The 22,183-nt window shown below is 41.6% G+C and overlaps 1 protein-coding gene across 2 annotated transcripts; it reads right to left on the minus strand.

Annotated features, from left to right (window-relative positions):
* Positions 1–517: 517 nt before the first annotated feature.
* On the minus strand, positions 518–15,893 carry spon2a (spondin 2a, extracellular matrix protein). 2 transcript variants are annotated; one of them, XM_040015188.1, is made up of 6 exons: positions 15,743–15,893; positions 9,126–9,354; positions 6,957–7,177; positions 2,350–2,541; positions 1,844–2,015; positions 518–1,473 (listed from the first exon to the last, which is right to left on the minus strand). In XM_040015188.1, exons 2-6 carry the CDS (start codon positions 9,352–9,354, stop codon positions 1,286–1,288), a joined length of 1,002 nt encoding a protein of 333 aa, XP_039871122.1. In that variant the 5' UTR covers positions 15,743–15,893; the 3' UTR covers positions 518–1,285. The 2 variants fall into 2 exon arrangements, with proteins under 2 accessions (XP_039871122.1, XP_039871121.1); XM_040015187.1 differs by having other exon boundaries at positions 15,698–15,890.
* Positions 15,894–22,183: the final 6,290 nt, after the last annotated feature.

Raw genomic sequence — 22,183 nt, forward strand, 5'->3', positions numbered from 1 at the left:
TTCCAAGTGAGGCTTTAAACAGTTTAAAAGAAATTTAATAAATGTGCCTTTCTATCTATAAACAAATATAACTGTGAGTTATATTTTTGGGATATTTATGGCTGTGTATCTTTGCAGCAATCTTCTTCTTTTGGCTGCTTCCTTTAGGGGTCACCACAGGAGACCATCTCACCCTGTCCCCCAGCATCCTTCTCTATTACACTGGTGTAAAAGAGAAGTTACTCCTTCACTACATCCATATGAACCTCCTCTGAGGTCTTCCTCTTTTTTTCCTCAGCTTAAACATAATTTTGTATAATATATCCCACCTCTGCATGTGTCCAAACAATCTCACCTTTGCCTCTCTTTGTCTCCAAACTGCTCAATTTGTGCTGTCCCTAATGTCCCCCAATGAAAATCTGACGATATTCAGATAAATGCCTGGTCCTGACCCCATGCATTTATTAAACATTTATTAAAATATATCATTTTCACACATAAACACCATACAGCTGGAAAACCACACTGAAGAACAACACAGAAATTAATTTGAAAAACACACCTCCATGTTTATTCATGAGTTATACAAGATACGATACATTAAAGTATGTACAAAAGTCTCAACAATGAAATATCAAAAGAGAAAATAATACAAATATTTTAATCTTTCTTCCAATAAAAACCTGCATCGTGTCTTATTGCAAGCCAGCTTCTTCAGACTGGCATTACGCTTCAAGTCAGCCACTGGGTGTGTCTTATGAAAGGTCATATTTATAAAATGGGGTGTGAGGTTATTTTGAAATCCGGCAAGCATGTATAGGTTGTCTAAGAGAAGTAATGCCAGCATGCCTGTAGAGGTATGCAGTATGTGCAAGGACATTTGTGAGCACTCTGTGCCAGTGTGCAGCTATCGACGTACAGTTTGAATGCATACGTTGCTAACAATGAACAAACCATAATCAGTTTTTCTCTTCTGCATCTACAACAGTTCCAAAAAACCAAAAATATCACTTTGCACTCAAAACATTTAAACCGCTGTCTCAAGCTTTAATACCCGTTCAGCATGCAGTTACAATCAGACTCATAAACTTCAGTTCCAGAGGAGCGTTCGCCCTAAATCTGACGGCCTTCGCTGTTATCGCGCCACATCTTAAACTTACAAAACTGAGCTGTAATAAAGACAATTGAACCCCTCGCTTCATAAACGCGCCGATCAAGATGCAGAAACCTTTCAAAGTCCGGCAGTAATAACACAAAATCCCAGTGTGTTGCATACCGGCAGCATGCGTGCTCATGCACTCTGCAGCTACTGGAGTTGCATGCAGCTGTGCGGTACGCATTCAGCCTGTTCCTCCAGCTCAGGGCAGGGGGTTCCAGCGTTGGCTGGTCGTAAGAGGATGTAACGTGTGCGGTGGCGGACGCCGCCCCTGGAGCAGGGACCCAGACACAAACCCCAAGACGACCAGAGCGACACTTCACAGTCCAATGGCGTTGCTGAGAAAGAGATGAGGAAAATATAAGAGACAGCCAAAAAGGTGTAGAAGTACTGCGATTTACCAAAGACGCAACTATGCTGTGAGTTTCCTGTAGCATTTAAAGGGACTGAGTGCATTCCCATTTTATACTATGATTTAACCAACCAAATACTCATTAAATCACATTTCTATTTATTCAGTAGAGACATAGACTGCTAACCTACTTAAATCGTCATTAGATGTGACTAAATGAACCAGAATGTAACTTCAATGCAATGAAAAACACAATAAAACCACATTACGTGTCTCTTTGATTACCTGTGCTCTCCTATCCAATCATTCGCATCGATATTTGGCCTTTCAGCATTAAATGTGTCCAGTGGTCATACCTGAGAAGCGGCGGGGACTGATAGAGTTGGGCAGAATGTGGTTGGACATCGCGGTTTGATGGTCACGTGATCTGCTCTGTCGCGTGATCCTTATGCTGGCAATCGGTGGAAGATCCTTCAAGCGTGGATAGTAGAAGGAGTTGGCCGGGTGGTTTGGAAACTGAGAGGTGATCTGGACAAATCAACAAAGAGCGGTGAGGCATATCTCATCAGGAGAGCCAGCAGATTGTCAAGACAACTTTGAATGGACAATAGCCCACTTTCAGACACATGCTGGGAAAAGATAGATGGTCCGTTACGCAAGAGAGCCTTCTTAACTGAAAAAACAACTTCATGTCAGACGTGAGGCCTGCCAAGCAATAACTTAAGTGAAGGAATGATATCCCTTAAGCATGCTGCAAAGTTCTAAAAATAAAAATAAGACAATACAAAAATGTACCTAGAACGTAGAGAAGTGTCAGGTTATGAGCACATGATGTACTAGTCCACACTGGAAGCATTCCTACCTTTGTGATGTTTTCTGGAGGGCTGGTGGGGAAGTTGGGAGAGGAGAAAGTGAATCCACTGTCTGTGCCGGCATCATAAGGGTGGAGGTCAACCGTCACTTCCTGTTTCCACTGGTTGCCCTCACAAAGATTTAGGCTGTCCACACCAACAAACCAGTCAGGGCTGGGGATCACTTTCACCATCAGGGACAGCTGTTGATACAAGAGACACTGTTAAGTGAATATTTAAGCTTATAGGCCAGAACTAGTCTTAATTGGTCAAGTCATCGGTTCATAAGCAGATTTAAACTGAGTGGCAAAGCTATAAAGTGCTGACAGCATGGATGTCTTTGTGTCGGTGTCAGGGTGGAAAAGCTATCCAAACTTACAGGGCCCTGTGGGAAAAAATAAATGCCACCTAAACCTAAAAAGTGGCAGCAAGAACTGCAATCAAGCATTTGTAATAATTGGCAATAGGTCTTTCAGATTACTGGGGCTCACCATCTTTGCAGAATTGTTTTAATACAACCCTAGTAAGCGGTCTGTTTATGGTCATCCCAAAGCATCTCCATCAGATTTAACTCCAGACTTTGATTAGGCCACTCCAAAACCTTTCTGTTCATTTTTCAGTCATTCAGAGGTCGGTTTGGATAGCATTTTTCACTTTGTTCATAAACAAAATCATTGTACTTGGGTTTGACTAATGAAATGTGCATGATGATCTAAAACATGTAAAGTGCAACAAATATGCAAAAAAAAAAAAAGAAAAAAGAAAGAAATCAGGAAGGTGCCAGATACGTTTGAATGAATTGTTCATTATTTTTGATTTATTTTCACCCTGCAAAGCATCAGCAGCACTTTGTGTTCAGTCACTATTCTCAGATGTCAGACTATGACGGTGAGCATTTTCCTTTTAACATCAGCGATGATGAAAATGCAGTCACATTAATCATTAATTAGTAGTCTAACTCACTATAGCACAAATGTTACACTCAATCCTCTGTTATTATTTCTGTGGTTACAATCAAAAGTCTAACTGTGGAATTCTGGATGAGAAAAGGCTGACCGAAGGCTGTTTGGGGAAGAAAAGACAAACAATCCACAAAAAACAATAAATCTGATCCCATCAGCACAGCAATATTTTGTTATAATGCTTCTTGTCTTTTAGTACAGTCTAAACCGTAATTACGTGGACAGCCAGGCTCTTTTTGTTCATCAGGCTCTGTGCTTTAGAGCATCCACTTTGTTCTAAAGTAATGCTAAAAACATCCCAGCTTTAATATGTAATAGACGTGATATACTTATATTTCCAAATTACAGGGCCCAGATTTTCGGGGGTTCAACAGCAGTTGGACATTTGGCTACCAAGTGTGTTACATTTAAACATTAGAATATGTACTAAAGAGTTTAGACTGACAAGTGCTTGTCAATATAAGTAAACAACATGGTCTTCCAGAGGGATCAGAGATAGTTGGCTTGACAGATCAACAGACAGGCATGCACGCAGTAACACTCTCAGAAATAAGCTTACAGTATAAGCCCATTTTTGTCCTGATAGGTATTATCTACACAAAGTTATCGCCTAAGCAACATTACTGGACCTTAAGGCAGCTTTTCAGGGGCCAAAAAGAGTACATATTTTCACTTTTAGGGTTTGTGAGGCAGATTATGTTCAGTTTCTTTAGTATCCAAGTCCTTTAATATAATCAATTAGATTATGTTCACCTGTGACTCTGCTTCAATCTTCCGTCTGTGTATTTATAGTGCTGCCTTCCCTCTACTGTCAATGTCACTGTTAACTTTACACAATACAAGTTGCTGTTCTCTGGTTTTTAGTGTCTTCTAGCCCCAGGGAGTTTTTACTATTCATTGACTTTGTTTCTCTTTTGTGGTTTGCCTCACAAACATCATCAGCTTAACAAAGGGCTCGCCTTTTGCTCCTGGCCCCCCGTGTCTACATGTTGGGTCCTTCTTCACCACACACTAACACCTAAACTTGTAAAACCTAAACTTGGGCTCTCTGTGTTAAAGTGGATACATGTGACTGTCCAAATGCTCACTGCATGAACTATATTACAGGAATCATTCTGCAGAACTATAAATGCATTAAGAATGACATCACACTCAAAAACACAGCTGATCTCAGGATTTATAGCTCTAAAACTTATAAATGCATGTGAGCTCATGAGCTCACTCAGTTTCCTGTGCAGGTTTAGATTGTGTGTTCTCTGTGATGGATGTTTCCTGAGTGCCAGTGACCTCATACAGGAAGTGGCCTGGAGGTCAGCACACACCGAGGTCACAGATGACCAGAAAAAAGCACATCTGAAAACGCCTTCTCACTCAAGGGCCGATATTTGAGGACCTTGGCTAAGCTGCTCAGTCTCAGGGAGGGATTGCTGGGCTTGGCTGGCTTTTGATGGATAGGAAAGGGTGGCCTGGAGGATGGGGGGGAAAGAGCTGGAACAGAAATCAAACTAGTCAAAAGAGACTCAGACAGGAGAGTAGCTAGAGTGAGCATGACACATGAGGTCTGTTTCTTGGCTGTAATTCATGCCAGAGAACAGAAAAAAACAAATCAGAGGTCGCACTCTTGCTTTTATGAATCTGCTCATCCACTCTTTCCTTTCTTCCTCCCTTTATTCTGCAAACACCGCTCCTTCATCGTCCTCTTTTTTCAGCCTCCTCTGAAACAGCGGCTTTTCCAAGAAATCATTCCGCTATATCCATCGGGCCACTCAGCAAGGATGTCTTCTCAGGGGTATTCCTCGTCAGCAGCTTGATCAGTCCGCGGATGTTTTGCAACGCACGGGCCAGGAAGTGTCTCCAAAGCATAGACGGTTTCAAATCTCCCGTGACCCCTCTCACTTTTTTCCCCAACCCATCAAAACAAACAGCATAGTCATCCCTGAAAGCATGTGACTCTGTCACCTGAATTCTTGCTCTCAAAAAGCCCTGAATTTCCCAACGGGGCTTATTCGTTGTAATCTGTCTGTTTTAAATTACACACCAAGAGCAGAAGAGTCATGAACAGTGGAAATGGAAATCATATGTGTTTGGGATTTTTTTGCTTTTTAGGTCACTGAGTATGAATGTTTTGGTTGTTTGGAAGAGAAAGGATGGTATTTATAAATGAGCGTGCGGGAGAAACAGACAGAGAAGCACAATAGCAGACTGAGCAGACGACAGCTTCACATCATTCACGTGTGCTCAGCACAAACCCGCCGATGTCACGCTTTCCTTTGCCGTTCTGCTCACAGGTCTAAAAACAGACCATTTAAAAGCAGCCACAGGCATCATATACCTAGATGACAAGCTGCTAAGCTGCTGTCCATGACTCGTACTTACCAACGATGCCCTCCGACCAGGTTGTTTATGATTTTTTTAAGGTCCTCGGGTTCAAGCAGTGCGACAGGCAATAAACAAATGTAGGTCACCAGACTTTCAGGCAGACACACACCTATTCCTACAAGCTCCAGTAAAATGTCCACCCTCTCCTCTACACCTTTTTCCTTCTTGTTCATCAGCTGCGTATGCCTGACTCATAAAGGGGTTATTTTATTTCGAGTTGTAACTTTTCCACATGGCCATGCCTCAAATCCTTTGCCTTTGTTTAAGGCCCGGCTCCTAAATTTAACCCGAGCCTCAACAAAGAGTCCAACCGTGACTTTTGCTCCCGCACTCGGTCACCATTCAAGATACGCAGCGCTATCCAGCAATGAGTAAAGCCACAACCTTAAATATGGCTCATGTGGGACCACAGCGGTTATCCTCCACAGCTGGTTCTTTAGTGCAACAGTTTCACATTGTGTTTCCTTAGAAAAGGATTTTCCCTGCTAAGCTGCAGTACAGGAAATCTGACACAGAAGAAAAGAAAAGTTTACAAAAAAAAAAAATCTTGGTAAACATTTATTTAATTTGGTTCACTCGGGTGGCTGAAGTCACATGAAGATGTTCTGATCACCTGGGATCACTTTAAGGTTGAGCACATGGGTAAAATGATCAAAGCAACCATTAAATGTTGGTGTAGAAGAGGCATGGGAGCATATGTTATTATTCTTGTCTGCTTCCAAAATATGGAGCCAGTTGAAGGCTTAAAGCAGGTAAACTGTTAGCAAAAGTTATCTACAAAAGCAGCTGACATTTTCTTGTCTTTATTGGACCATGGGCGAAGTGTAAAAACAGTGTGCTGCTCTTTATATAGTGGGTGTCATCTAGTTGTTATATATTTAATTTCATCATCACATGAAGACAGATTCCAGATTCCACTCGCTATATCGTAACGTTTGCTGTACCAATTTATCAAACTTCTTATCTAACGCTAAGAAAACAGGCAAAATGTGTTTCCAGAAACAGCTCCCTGTGCTGCGCGTCATCATGGGTCCGCAGCAGACAGAGCACAGACCTTGCAGGATGGATGTGGGCGTTTGTGGCTGCAGAGCTGAAGCACTTCAGCTAAACATAGGCTGATTGGATAGTGGAAAGAAGTGGTGAAGTGTTTAATCAGAGCAGATGAACGTGGATGTTATGGGGAGGCTGGTCACCAGATGACGGAATAGGTTTAGTCCAGCAGATGGTTTGTGTGACTTACTGCGTCTGAGTATTTATGAAGGTAAATTTGTGCCTACCAGTGAACTCCGGGGATGAATAAGCATCTCTGTGGAGCTGTGCCCGATGCCGTTGGGGATGCCAGCCGTTCGGTACATGGCGCCGACCACGCGCTTCTTCCTGGCCTCCTTGGCTGTCTTCATCAGCTCCACCGTCACTCCGAGTTCAGCGAAGCTCTGAACCCCTGCGCTGGCTGGAGCGCCCTCCTCCCATAGCCGAAAATGACGATTATGGCTGACCGCTAAAGAGAGAAAAGAAATTGAAGAAAGAGGAGATGACAGGAGTAAGATGCTTATTCACTGGAATGCGTATCAATGTCAGCGAAGCACCACAGAGCCTCGGCCAGACGATGAGATCATTTCCACCAGTGGAGCCTGCATGTATTTCTATGGCTCTCTCCTCCTTCCTGCACTTAAGCATTTAATTCTAAAGGAATTGCCCACATGCATATCTTTGGCAATATTGCAAGGTTACAGTTACGTCTTTTCTCCATCTATCACTGAAGAAACCACAACACTGCTGCCAGGAGGTAGGTCAGGAACTCGGATTGGCAGCCAGATGGTGGATAAAATAATAAATTCATAACTTTTACTCTTGCTTTTTCTGATACGTCGGGTCCGTGAGCATTTGCCTCACATTCCTATGTTTTGTTGTGGCTATCTATGAAATCGTTTTGAATGGAGACACTGATTTAGGCTGAACTGTTTGTACCACAGCTTCTGGAGCTACGTTGTTGAATCCCACAGAGCTACTGGCCTGGGTCGGTGGTTTTAAGGGCAAAGTAAGGTTAGCCAGAAACACGTTGACAAATGCTCTGATGGTTCTGCCTTACCTCACTTTTCAGACCCGCGTACAGACGCACGTACGCCAACGCATTTAAGTTAAAACGCCGAGCCACACACACGCATGATCTGCCCAGCACACTTCACACACTATCTTGTTTCTTTCCAAACTGCGATTACTTCATGCTTAATTACATTACCATCCTAACAAACTTCCCACAAGCATCATTGAAACTTGATAACCCATCACGTTTGAGCCCTATCAAGACATTAAATCCCATTTCCCTCTAATTCTCTTGAGTATTTGTTTTTGGCTATGACAAACTCCATTCCTCCTTTATTCTGTTGGCCGTCAGACCTTCTTCAGATTGTTTTTTTGTGCGGTGACAGATTTCATCCCCAGTTTTCTTTGTGTCCCCCTGCTGCAGACTCTGAGGCTACTGAGGTCTTTGTTTTTCTTTTCTTGTGACAAAGTCCAATCCCCGGTGCCCAGCACCCTGGAACATTAAAAGCCATTATGGGTGTGTCAGAATCTCTGATGCCTCTGTCTATATGGAGTAAGTAGGACATCATCCTCTGGCAAAGCAGTCGAGCGCCAATGGGAGACCTGGAAACCAGACAAAGCTGCAGCCACCACACAGCAGTCCAAGACGCCGCACACACAGATGTGCAGACATCTGCCATCCATCCATCCACAATGTTTGTTTTTTGCTTTTTTTAAAAGAGGGAGAATATAAGGTTGTATCTGGTTCTGCTTCTCCTCCTCCTGGCTCTGAGGTGAGTGGTCTGACCCCACCACACCCCAACTATCATCACCCACCTTCAGCAGCCCCAAACTCACCACTCCAGTCTTTACCGCCAACACTGTGGTAAACCAGCGGAAATGTGGGAAGGAGAGTAGGACTGACTCGAAGAAATAGAGAAATATTAAAGATACGGCTGAAGAGAAGTTAGAGAAACAAAGAGAAACGCTACCATCTGGGAGCGTTTAGGTTGTTTTTCTTGTTGCTCTCAACTTTTTGCTGTTTTGCTCATTAACATCTCTAACCTCTTTTTGTATGCAGTTGTGCATGAAGCTCCTTGATGAGGAACAAAAAATAAATAAACTGCCCTTGGGTGAAGCAGAAGTTGCTTCAGTGTGACTGCTCGTCCAAAATGTCCTTAAGTCTCACTGTGAATGTGATTTGTGCATTTTGATTGGCTCACCTGTTACACAAAAGCTTTACATCGGTAAACTCTTAACTGCTGAAAATAAATGAAAAAAAATACTGTGACTCTTTGCTGCTGTTGCGAATCTGAAGTAATAGTGCACATGCAATGGATTATCAGGTGTCACAGTAAAAATTTCCATTTAACATGGATGATTTTCCAGTAACCTGTGTTTCCACCCCCATGGGTCTTTCTCACCTATGAGTTTGGACCACTGTGCAGGGGGTCGGAACAGTGGATACTGCTTTGGGAAAGCCTGAGGGCTCCAGTGGCCAGTAAAGACCAGGATGTAGGAAGCAGGACTCTTGGCTGTGCATTCTGTCCCAATGAGCGGTCGCAAAGGCCCAGCAAATGTGAAGCAAAGCTTCACAAGTACGAGAAGGAGCTGCTGCAGCCAGCCACAGGTCAGGTGCTCTGATGACATCATCTGCAAGAAATGGAGAAATGAAAAAAACAAAACAAAACAAAAAAACATTAAAGTCTTTCTCCCTGCTCTGTGCACAATCATTGTAAAAAGAAATAAATAAATCACTGTGGCAAATGGCATGAACAAAAAGCTGCTGAACAAGTCTACCATAAACTCTGTGACATATAATCTTTGTATGTGGGCAAGTAAATGAAAAGATCGCAAGACGAATATTTAGGAAACCAAACCCAGACAATCCCGGAAAATCAGTATGAGTGGGGAAATTCCATATCCCAGCCCTGATATCAAAACACAGCCTTTTTATCAAAGACCAAAGCCCGATGAACTCCCTGACCCTTAGGCGTCCTATTAAAGAAACTCTCCCATTTCTTTGGTCGGGCCAAGAGACTTTTGACAAAAAGCCAATTTCTGGCTACAGGGAAAACATCACGTTGTAATGTCTGCTGTAGACGCCGCCTTTAAATAAAACAACATCTCTGAGGATGGATACAAATTTCTGTCTGCTCTACTGATCTCACCGACTGACCATCCACTGACCACCAGCTGCTGACTCAGACTCACACTCTATTAAGAGGCAGAGGGGCGACGGGGGCATGACAATTGCTCAAAATGCATTTCAGCTCCATAGGTCACAGTCTAGAAACCCCCATTTGTTTTGAACTCTTTGTGATTTTTACATTCATGATAACAATATTATTGGGAAATCCACAGAAATTCTGGTGAAAATGCTTTTAGTTGAATTTATTTTTAAATTTATTGTGTTTTGTTTTTCTGTTTTTTTAATGAGTCTACCGTAGTGGAGAGATAATCTGTTATCTCTAACAAAGTAGCCAACAAAGTAGTCACTACATCCGTCCTCTCAATTTTCTGTTTTATAGCAACAATAACATTATTCACTTTGTTGGAGTGTTGGCCTGGTATTTACTGTCATTGGACGAGCAGAAGAAAATGGATGGCTGTGAATTATAAACTCTCTCCACCACAACTACTTCTATGTTGCATACTGAGGGTAAACAAGTAGTGTTGTTTTTACTTTGTTTTTTAAGATTATTACAAAAAATCTCAGTTCAACTTGCAACTTTGCAATCAAACCAACTATAAAAACCAGATAAACTGCTGGGACAGCTGTTCATTAGCAGAAGTACAGAATCGGCCAATCACAGGGCAAGAATTCTGTGCATTTCTGTGCAGACATAAAATAGAAAGGCAAAATTAAAATTGACTTTAATAACTACTTGTTACAACCAAGGTATGCAGAAGAGCAACTCTGAACCTTGAAGCTGAAAGGCTACAGCAGCAGAAAACCAAATTGGGTGCCGATTTTGTCAACTAAGAACAGGAAGTCGAGGATAAAATTCATAGAGCTCACCAATACTGAACAACAACAAACTGGAAAAATGTCCCAATTTCTGCTGCAGCTTTCAAAAGGGTAGAGTCAGAATCTGGTGTAAATAACATGCAAGCATGGGACCATCCTGCTCTGTATCAACAGTTCAGGCTGGCTGTGGCTGGCAGCCTTTGGGCTCCTTCATACCAACTGAGCATTGCTGTTGATCATGTCCATCTGGGTGCTTCCAGCCATGTCACAAAGCTCAAATCATCTCCAAATGGTTTCTTGAACATGACAATGAGTTCATTGTATTCAAATGGCCTCCACAGTTACCAGTTCTCAATTCAATAGAGAAACTGTGGGATGTGGTGCAACAGGAGATGTACAGCCAACAAATCTGCAGCAACTCTGTGATGCTGTTGTGTCAACATGGATCAAAATCTCTAAGGAATGTTACCAGCACCTTGTTGTATTTGTGCCATGAAGAATTAAGGTACTTCTGGGGGCAAAACAGGGTCCAACCAGGTACTAGCAAGTAATAAAGTGGCCAGTACACAAAAAGGAAAGACACACAGGGGCAGTGCATTAAAAACTTGAGCAATTGCAAAGGTGGGAAACACACAAGGGCAGGAAGCAGAGGATTAGGAAGCGGATTCTCACAGTGAAGAGGACAGCATTTGTGTTTGCTGCCAGCTTTCAAGGGTAGCTGTAATGACAGAATTTTGAGCAACTGGCATAGCCTTACTGTTGAACTCTTAATGGCAAAGAAAGAGTCCCACTGTCAGAAGAGTTAAAGAAGACGAGCAAGAAGAGCGGCAGAAAACCAATAGTTGGATTCAGAAGGAAATTCACAGCCTCGAGACCCAAGAGGATTCAAAAGCAATTATTAGCTGGCATTATTTCTCCTAAATGAAAGAACAACCCTGCAGTGCTGTGTGTCATAGTGTGCACGTACCAATTTACATCTAAATTTGCTCCAGATCTGGCTTTTTGATTCCACTTTCAAAATGTGATTTTACAATTATTCCCAAATACCGTCCTAATCCAAACTGGCACCTAGACTAGATGGGCCCAAAGCAGAGGTGGGACCAAGTCATTGTTTTGCAAGTCTCAAGTAAGTCTCAAGTCTTTATCCTCAAGTCTCAAGTCAAGTCTCAAGTAATGTCAGGCAAGTCAGAGTCGAGTCTCAAGTCACTGGTGTAAAAGTCCAAGTAAAGTCACAAGTCTGAAACTTTGAATTTCAAGTCCTTTCGAGTCTTTAAAAAACCCCGAAAAAAAGCATGTTGAAGTTATATGCTAAATGTAAATATTAGACCATGTAATTTTAAAATCTGTGTTTTTCTCAACACATGACAAAATAGTGAACTTAGAAAATATACACAAATTGTGAAATTGCACCTCTTTAAAATGCAGCTCAATTAAACCTAGCTCCAAGAATAATTTTCACCGACAGTTCTGAGATAAGCTGCATGTTATTCTTGGATGCGGTTGTAGGACCGGCTTTAAAATCGCATGACAAAAATATCATACATAAATAAATGATATATTTTTTTAAAATATCATTTAAAAAAAAACTGCATCACCAACGTAGCCTGGACAACATTTGCTAGTTAGATGAAGTCAGCTATCTCATCGTAGCATATTTATATGCATATTTATAATTATACGGTTCTTGGAGTGAGTGCATACACTCGTGAAGTTTAGTAACTTCAGGTCACTGCAACAAGCCCAGGTACAGTTTACCGACGGATGGGTGCAGGACCTTGAAATGCACCGTGCAGAAAGTAAAGACCATCGTACGTATCATAAGTTTACCAGTCTCACAAATCGTCGTCATAAATACACATTCGTTAACAGTTTATTAATAGGACCTTTGAGCTCAATGGTAATTAATTAGCAGTGGAAATAATTTCTGGTAGCATTACAGAAATGTAGCAGTGACAATAATATTGTATGCTGTAATCGCACTGGACAATTAGTGATACAAAACAACTGTTTTACCCTGTGAATAAAAGTATATGTTTTTGTCAATGTACCATGGTAATAACAGAAGCGAAACGCAATATTGTGTCAGGACAATTCACTATTTATGCACAATAAACACAATAAATAAAGGAGCATAGCGCGACAATTTCTGTTCAGCGCCAGACTTGCTTGTAACCTATATCACCAATTATGTTAAGAAAAATGACGCATTAACTACAACAGCAGACTGACCTTTGTGTAAATGCTTGGAGCAGACTAACCTGTGAGCTGGAGTGTTCTGGGACGTTATATTTGGTCTTTGAATGGCTGCAATCCAGGCCATCCGTCGCCTCTTTGTTACTTCGGAAACATGGCTCGAACAATTTCTCTTCAACGACGTAATCCGATAACAACCGATCTCTTTACCCATCGGCTTCCCGTGGCTGTCATGCGACCGGCTATTGCAGTTAATAATACAACAGCTTCTTGACATTTTTGTGTTTCTTTTTATCGCTGTATAACTGATTTTAATTGAAAGCCTGCGTGCGCTAGTACCGCTTGCCATGAGTTCCCAGAATCCTTTGCGGTTCTACCCGTGAATGACGTCACATTTTCAATCTCTATATAATATGCATGTTAAATTTTATATTTGGGGTAAAATATCAAGTCTTTTCAAGTAAACCGGTTCAAGTCCAATTCAAGTCCCAAGTCATTGGTGTAAAAGTCCAAGTCAAGTCACAAGTCTTAGAACATTTTTTCAAGTCAAGTCTAAAGTCATAAAATTAATGACTCGAGTCTGACTCGAGTCCAAGTCATGTGACTCGAGTCCACACCTCTGGCCCAAAGTCATCGACATGCTTCGCTGAGTCAAGCATTTCAAGGGAAAATACACAAAATGACATCACCTCACTTATTGTGTTTTATTTGCAGATCCTTTAGCTCCGTCTCCAGTGTGTAACTTCGAGGCAGATCTTTTTTTCCGTTTGTGTGATACAGAAAGGGAGAGTGGCATTTGTGTGAGTTACTATAGTATAACTAAAACTCCAAGCAGCTGCAGAATGCAGACAGTTAAATTTGGGCAAGTCAAAAACACACACACATGTGTATGTAACACCCCCCCCCCCCCCCACACACACACACACACACACACACACACAAAGCACTCATATCCTGCTGCACATTGTCAGTGAAGTCTATTTTCAGGGGTCAGATAGTATTACTCCTCCAATATAGCTGCAAAACTCCAACTCTGACACTTTTCTGACCGCGTCCTCGCAGCGTGTTTTATCCATTCCCCGTCTCCATTAAATGTCTCCACTGCACTGTTTAACTGCCAGCTGTAAAAAAATACCCCACATATGGTGACACACAGAAGTCCCGCTTTGATCGTGCAGCTCAGTCATCAGATCACCTCACTGACTGCTGCAGCTTGGCTGGAGTCAGATGAAGCTTCAGGATGAGAAGTATGGGTCTCCTTCCAGAGAGTAACTTCAGCTTCTTATCTTATCTTTGTGACTGAAGCTTGTGTGTGGAAATTCATGACCTGGACCCTGCAGGCTTTAACATCACCATGTGAACTTGGTAACTGTGACTGTCCTGTCTGCTCTCTCCACTATGTTTATTAGAGAAAAGGAGGTAAACGCTGTGACAGGGTGATGCAAACACTTACTTAAACACGCTGGACATATATGATCTTTTATTCTGAAATTATTTGTTTCTGATCAACTCTGACCTGCTCTACAGTGAGACTGGTTTATTTGACCCTCTTACGCTCCTTTTGAATTCATCCCATTGACCCCGTAACACACTAAAGAGACATTTCTTGAATTCCCACATGGACACGGTGAGCTTTATCGGTCAGCACGCAGACACACTACCAGCTGATGCGTGCTGCTGCAACACACGCAGAGATAATAGCTTCTTTTTTTTTTAAAAATACACATAAAAGACACAAAAACTGTCAAACACGCAGTTACATGCACGCACACAATTTAGATGTGCACTCACCAGTCGGCACAGACAGACAAACACAGCGGTGTTTCTGTCAGGCACGAGACACAATAAAACAAGGGGATGTGGCGCAGAGCCAAACTTAAGCGGCTGCCGCCCTCCGGGCACATTTACTGTGCAATTAAAGTGGCTTCAAGCAGAGATAATACACACATTCACCTCAGCTCATACACAAAGGCATTCGGTTATGAACACAAAAGCACAGATTTGTTCACGCAGCCGGAGGTACGTTTGTTTTTAACAAGAAAATGGAAAGGGGATAATTTGCTTTTGTGGCCAAGATTTTTCATGAAAATCTTTTACGGGGCAACGGCCGGTTTAGGAGTTTGTGTCGAGAAGGGAGACACATCAGTCTGTCTTAAATTAGCCTACTTCTACGCAACCATTTCATTCATTCGTGCATACAAAGAGAAAACGCAGCGAGATGTGCATCACATCGACGGCAGGTCTGAAACTTTAACTGCTTCTTGTGTAGCTGGAAGGGAAATTATGATACCTGGTACAAAAGAAAAGTGAGGAGGCACTGCCCCAGTTTGGCTTTCCTGACGATATGGATTTATAATGTGAAAAAAGAAGAACTAAAAATCAGCTGTGAAACAGAAAAATCTAGTCGAATCATTCCTGCAAGGGAAGAGTTCAGTGATGGGAAATCGATTCATCTCTTTATTTACTTGAATATTTCAATCACTGCCACTTAACACAAATCTGCTACATTTCAGAGAGAATAGTGTAATTATTAGATACTTTACTAGCTAGTAGCAAGATCACAAATTAGTTTTGTGTACAACCAACCTTCAGTCTGGGCTTTTTAAATGCATGCAGTATAACGTAACGCTGAATTTGCAGAATTAGATACTTTCAATTGAAATTTGATGCGTCATATGATTATATAACATTATATTTCAGAGGCAATAATGACAAGGTTAAAATTATACATTTTTTTAAGCAAGATTTTCCATTAAAGTGGGTATTTGGGTTAAACTCACCCAGGCTTTCTGTGCAGTGAATGAATGAAGTCGCTCAGTGTGTGTTCCCTACCTGTGCTGGATTATCAGTGACAGAGAGAAGCTGCAGCAGACTCACAGAGAGGGTACAGCTCCACTTGCTCCCTATTGTAACCGGTTTTCTGGTGCAGCCTTATCAACCTCTATCCCTCGGTTGCCCGTCTTTATCTCTTTCCAAATTTCTCTCCTCCTCCCTTCTCCGTATCTCCTTATGTTACCCTCCTCTTTCTCTCTTCCTTTCTCCTGCTTTCTCCTCCCCCTCCTCGTTTTTTTCCCCTTTTCCTCCCCCTACTTCTCCTTGTATGGAAAGGCAGTTAACAGCCTCACTCCTCTCCCCTCTTTTCTCCCTCTTAGCCTCTCTCTCTATTCTTTCAGTGGCTGTGTAAATTCAACAGGCACATTGCTGACAAGGTAATCAACACCACCTTGGCCTCTCTCTCTCTCGTCATACCCCGTTCAGCTCTATGTATTATCTTGCCCCCGTTTTTCAGCTCAAGCTGTCAGACTTGAGAGGTGTAGAGTTGCTGAATAATGGCAGTAAATTAGAAAGAGAAAGAAGCGGGGCTTCATGCACAGACATGCAACCTGGATAACAGATGAGCTCAGTCTGGACAGAAGCATGGGCTTTTATTTCTGCAGTGAATGCACTGATTGGACACCGCAGATAACCAAAGAGTTTAAAGTGGTTCCTGTCTACTTTTTTTCCCACCCCTTTCAAATAGTTCTCCTGTCCTGTGGCCTATCCAGCTGTGATCTCAGTTGAGGAACCCCATTTCCTCAGGTCAGAGTGTCTAAGTATGTGTGTGTATATGAGAGAGTGAAAGAGACGTGTGGCCACCAGGTCCCACAGCTGGTAGACACATGGACGACCAGGGAGGTTTCTGTTGCCGGCCGCCACAAACTTATCAACGTGTCAGAGGCTGAAACTAAATAAGACTGTTTGTACACGGTGCAACAAAGCAGCCTACATTTCATCAAAACACACACCCTGCTTGGGCTCAGTGTGGACCGAGCCTTGCCACTCTCAAGACATGTGCTATCAGCTTGACCTGGCAAACATCAGCCAGAGCAAGAGCCACGTCACTATATAGCCCTAAACCTTCCTGGAATAAGAAGGGATGAAGAGGCGAGGGCAGAGGAAGAGTGGGGTTAGATGTGGATCGGGTAACAATTTGGACTTTGTGTCCTGCAGTTATAAACAATCACGCAAACACCATCAAACCCATCTGTTTCCACTACTACTTCCTCACCAGCTTTATCTATCTATCTATCTATCTATCTATCTATCTATCTATCTATCTATCTATCTATCTATCTATCTATCTGTTCATGCTGATGCTGTTGAAAGTAGGTTACGGGAAATAAGCATGACTCCCTTGCTGCTGCCTGCTGATTAATGACAGTGAGCTTAGCATCCAGACTGACTTACCACGTTAATGTGAAATGTCAGTGACACTCTATCAGCTGCACAGGTGTGCATACGTGCATGCAATCAAACACACTGCAACCACAAAACGACCTCAGTTTTGAGCCCGCATTGGGAGGTATGCCGGTGGACACTGGCACACGTGTGCCTGCAAACCTATGTGGGAATTGATGATTGCTTACATTACCATAACACACGCAGAGCTCACGGTTAAGATGCGCTCTCCAGCGCACACACACACTCAAAAAGTCTCGCTTTAGGACACCGGATACAGCAGCGGATTTGCCTGACTGACGCAAATCGGCAAGATAGCTGGAGGTTTTCTTCCTGTCGATCACGTGCTCACGTCAGTACTACACGAGCCAAGCGAGTAGGGCAATGAAAGGAAAACCGTGAGCTAATCACAGAGCGTTGTGCGTGGGACATACTAGATCCACTATGTCAGCCTCACTGCCATGAACAGTCTGCACCCCTATAACAGGAAAGAACAGCAGGGAGAACAGATGGATTACACCGATACACGGTGCATGAGACCAAAACCAACAATGTGTTCATCCATCTCTCAACTCCTCAGCACATCTTTACCCTCCCTGTGCCACGCAGCTCAAACCCATTTATCCCTGCAAGAGATAAATATTTAAAAACAAGTCACAAATATATACTCGTTCCCTAAAACACATGGGTGTGGAGATGTTACCGATCAAAGAGGAGTTGGCACGACAGAACAGAACATTTTGCTATAGGTTTCGATGTTTTGCAAAATGAAAATAAAAACAGAATCCAATGATTTTTAAATCATCTAAAATACTGTAAATAATTGAAATGTGAAAACTGAGAAATTTGTTTATTTCTTTGACCCAAAAAACACTATTTTGAAGAGGATGTGACAGGGTCATGTTTACCCCTGTGTTACATCAGCTCATCTTTTAACAACAGTCTATAAGAGTTCGTGAACCGAGCAGAGCGACTGCACTAGCTTTGCAAGAAATGTATTTCCCAGTCTTGCTTGACAGAAGATGGTAGGTTCTCAACAGGAGGACTCGGGCTTTTGTTAAAATGTATTACTCATTTATAAAGACACATACAGCTCATTTCATCTGTCCCCAAACAGACCCTGATTCGCTGCAATGGTAAGAAAGACCAGTGAAAATTTGTGATCAAACACCACCTCATATTTCAAAGTGTGAATACATTCTCAGAAAGTGGGTCGACATCTTTAAAAATTACACATATTTTGAAAAGTAGTCCTAAGAACCAAAATTTTCACAACAGTCATTATGTATGTCCAACCATTGGACCTCGATTTTTTAATACAAATCGTAGATCTGCATGATTTGTGCTGATTTAAGATGGAGTGACCCATAAATACCTCAAAGCACCGTAAATGATGAACTGAAGCAGAGCATCTTGTTTTTCACGTCTTGTCTTTGAATTTGTAAATCGTTATTTGTCCTTTTGAAACCCATTTTACTATACTTGCCATTATTTTCAGTATGTTTTTTTTATTTACATAGATATATCACATGTGTAGCATTCATTAAATTGTTTAGTAAGTTTATTTAATTGTTTAGTAATAAGAACAAGATCGCGGATAGAAGCGGGTGAAATGGACTTCCTCCGAAGGTTGGCTGGCCTCTGCCTTACAGATAGGGTGAGAAGTTCAGCCATCCGGGAGGGGCTCAGAGTAGAGCCGCTGCTCTGGCGCCTCCTGGGTGAGGTGTTCCCGGCACGTCCCATCAGGAGGAGGCCCTGGTGCAGAACCAGGACATGCTGAAGACTTTTCTTTTTCTCATTTAGAATTTAATACAGCTGTATTTTCTAAATTCTGTATGCTTCACATTGTTTTGTTGTTTTTACTTACGTTTTGCACATTATCTCAAATATTTAAGTTATGTTATCTGTGATAACGTCCCCTGTATTAACAAAGTGATGTTTTTCTTAACAAAGTTGAAGTCGAAGATAAATTAACTATCTCAGAGTACCAGAGTACCAGATTCATTCATTTTTAATTGAAAGCAAAACTGGTATCTTACTGATTCGGTTACTAGAAAAGAATGAAATTACTCCAAAGATGCCAAACAGCTTTGAAGATAGGATCCCTCCACATGGGGGGACATCAATCTGCCAGACTAATTTATCATAAGGGCAAGCACGCAACCAATATGAGACACATGTGGGTCCGTCAAACCGCTCCCCTGTATAACCAGAAAGACTCCAAACAGTTTTATTTCTTAACGTTTTCAACTCTGTATCTAAGACCTCTGTGTTGTTTTCTTTTCCACTCAAACCTGCAGACGACTCGTTTTAAAGAGCAGTTAAATGAAATTACTGACCTTGCAGAAGCAGGGCAGGAACCAGTTCTCACATTTTACTGGCCTGACCTGAAGGACTCCCACCTCCTCTGAACTAAACAAACAAATAAAAAAAATGTGTTGGCACAGCATGGGAACTGACAGATGTCGCAATGGTGTGTTTGAAGTGTGTGTGAATCAGGTCTGGTAAATAATACCGTTGGCACCCTGGGCCTGCTTCATCTGCACACACGGTTACATAACACAGTATATGCTTGTCACTCTCTTAAACAAAAACAGTAAGTAGGGCTGATACTGCCTCTGATGACTGATAATAATTTTGTAGTTTTGTATGAACTGCAATTAAATTTGGTTAATTTTATTTGAACCATAATTTAACCAAGAAATTATAGAACATAGACTAAAATCTCTTTTTCTTTATACATCTATCTTCCAAACACAACAACAATCAGGTATAGCTGCTAGCATATACCTCAATACCATTATTGAGCTAAAGTGGTACATATGGTTACTATTAAACCTTGAAAACTAACCTTTTAAGAAAAAAAGCCAAGACCCAACCTAGCTATACAGTAAAACAATTCTAAAAAGCACATAAACAGCTGAAATTGAGTCACTTTTGATTATTGAGGCAAGATGCTCAGAGCTACATTAGCCGCTACTAGCATAGTAGCTGCTTTGTTGGTAGTGTGGGTGCCAGGAAAATGCCTGCAGTTATTAAAATATGTGTAAACTTACATGGAAATACATCAGTATGTAAGACAAACACAGAGTTTGTGCAGTTTGAACACTCAAAGTCAGTATTTGGTGACTTAATTCTTCAATACAGTCTGAAATTTCTTAGGGTGCTTCGAAGCTCTCCAGCTCTTCTCTTTTTTGGATATTGACTGCCTTTTGCTCTGTTTTCTGTCAAGATGAACCCATAGTGCTCAATAATGTTGAGACCCGGGCTCTGGGGAGGCCAGTCCATGACTGATGGTGTTTCACTGTTTTTCCATCTAAGTATGTTTTAATTGCATCGGCAGAGTATCTGTGATCATTGCTAAAAAATGAAGCTGTTGACAGTCTGATGCTTGCCAGATGGCATTGCATAGTGGATCAAATATGACCGTAATTTTTATGTGTTTATTTTAACGTTCTCCAATGCTATTGGCTGAAATACAGCTCTAAACCTCTGTGCCTCCACCACGTTTTCAAGATGGCTGTTGATACTCACTGGTGCGCCTCTTTTTTGGCATCCTCTGACAGTGAACCAAGAATTTTAAATCTGGATTCATTACTCCACAAGACCTGTTGGCACTGATTTTTAGTGCAGTTCTTGTGTAATTCGGCACACCTCAGCCTTTTCTCCCTGCATATTTTCCTTCTGTGAAATGGTAGATGGATCAGCTGAAGGACCAAATGAATCTTTCATGTCCTATGTCAGATCTATATTGCAATTTTTCCTATTTCTTATGGACAAGACTTCTAGGTAGTGTTAATCTGCTGTAGTTTTACCTGCATTTTTTGTCCTCTACTTGTCCAGTTTCCTCAAATTTGTTCAGGGCATACTGCACACCATGGGAAGAGCTACTAGCTCTTTAGGAACCACCTTGTTGGTGCAAAAAAAATACTACCTTATTCCTGTCAAACTGTTATCGTTTGAACTGTTCACACATTCAGCTGAAAAAATGGGAACAAATGATTTGGTTTTGTGACAGGCTGGTAGTTACAGCCTCTATCCTAGTTTTAAATCCAATTTAAAACTGGTTCTTTTTTTGAGTCGTTATATGTAGGCAACTCTGCTTCATCCCTTGAATTAGATGCCATTCTTTTACTTGAATAAGTGTTTCACAAGTCAGCATTACGTGGCTTAACAAAAAGATATATTCATCTAAAACAGCCAGGTACAAGCACTGGGCTGAGATGAGTGAAACAAAATATCCAGAGAAAGACTTTGAAAGACCTTTAGAAAGCCTGGAGAACTAGTGCTCAAGACCATTTAAAAAAAAAAAAAAAAAAAATACAAGGAGGTCTGGCTCCTTTGAAATCAAATGCAGAGAAATGAGGGGTGGCTCTAGACTTTTGCACAGTACAGTAAAATGAAAACAGGGTCAAGAACGATCTCTGCTCCATTTTAAAAGTTCCTGGTTGTGTGCATGTGGAAGCAATTTTGGAGCCAATAATCCCTCCACCCTCCTGAGCCCCCCTTCCTTGTATTCCCCACCTACTTTGCCCACTTGTAAACCTGTGGTCATGCTGGCAGTGCCTAAGCTACAGTTGGCGTATAAAAGAGCAGCTTAAGCCTGCTAGTAAACAATTTTGTTTATGGCAGACGTTCTGTAAACACAGCTCCATGTTCTCAACATGCTGACTGTCAACATATCACAGCTGGCAATTAACTGTCACCATCTAACTAACCACTAATAATGAAGCACAGACCCCCTTTTTCCCCCCCGAAGAAATTACCAAAGGCAGTGTTAAAGGTTCAGTACACAGCAGGACGCCTGGTACCAGCTTACAAACGCAAAGAAAGAAGTGAGAGAAATTTCATTTTTTAAGATTTTATTAAAATACGGTGTGGAGTTTACCATTGGAAGTTACCATCACAAACATGATTGTTTCTAATAAAAAAGTAAACAAAACAAAAAATAAAGCTTAAGAGTCTAGGTACAGGAGAAATTTTTTTAATTTGTTTTTTTGTTTTGTTTTGTTTTTGCAGTCTGGTGAAAGAAAAAACAAAAAAACAAAACAAAATTCAATTCACAATGAGAGTGAGTGGAAACAAAAAAAAAAAAAAAAA

The sequence above is a fragment of the Simochromis diagramma genome, unplaced genomic scaffold, assembly GCF_900408965.1.
Source record: "Simochromis diagramma unplaced genomic scaffold, fSimDia1.1 OVJJ01000685.1, whole genome shotgun sequence".
Lineage (NCBI taxonomy): Eukaryota > Metazoa > Chordata > Actinopteri > Cichliformes > Cichlidae > Simochromis > Simochromis diagramma.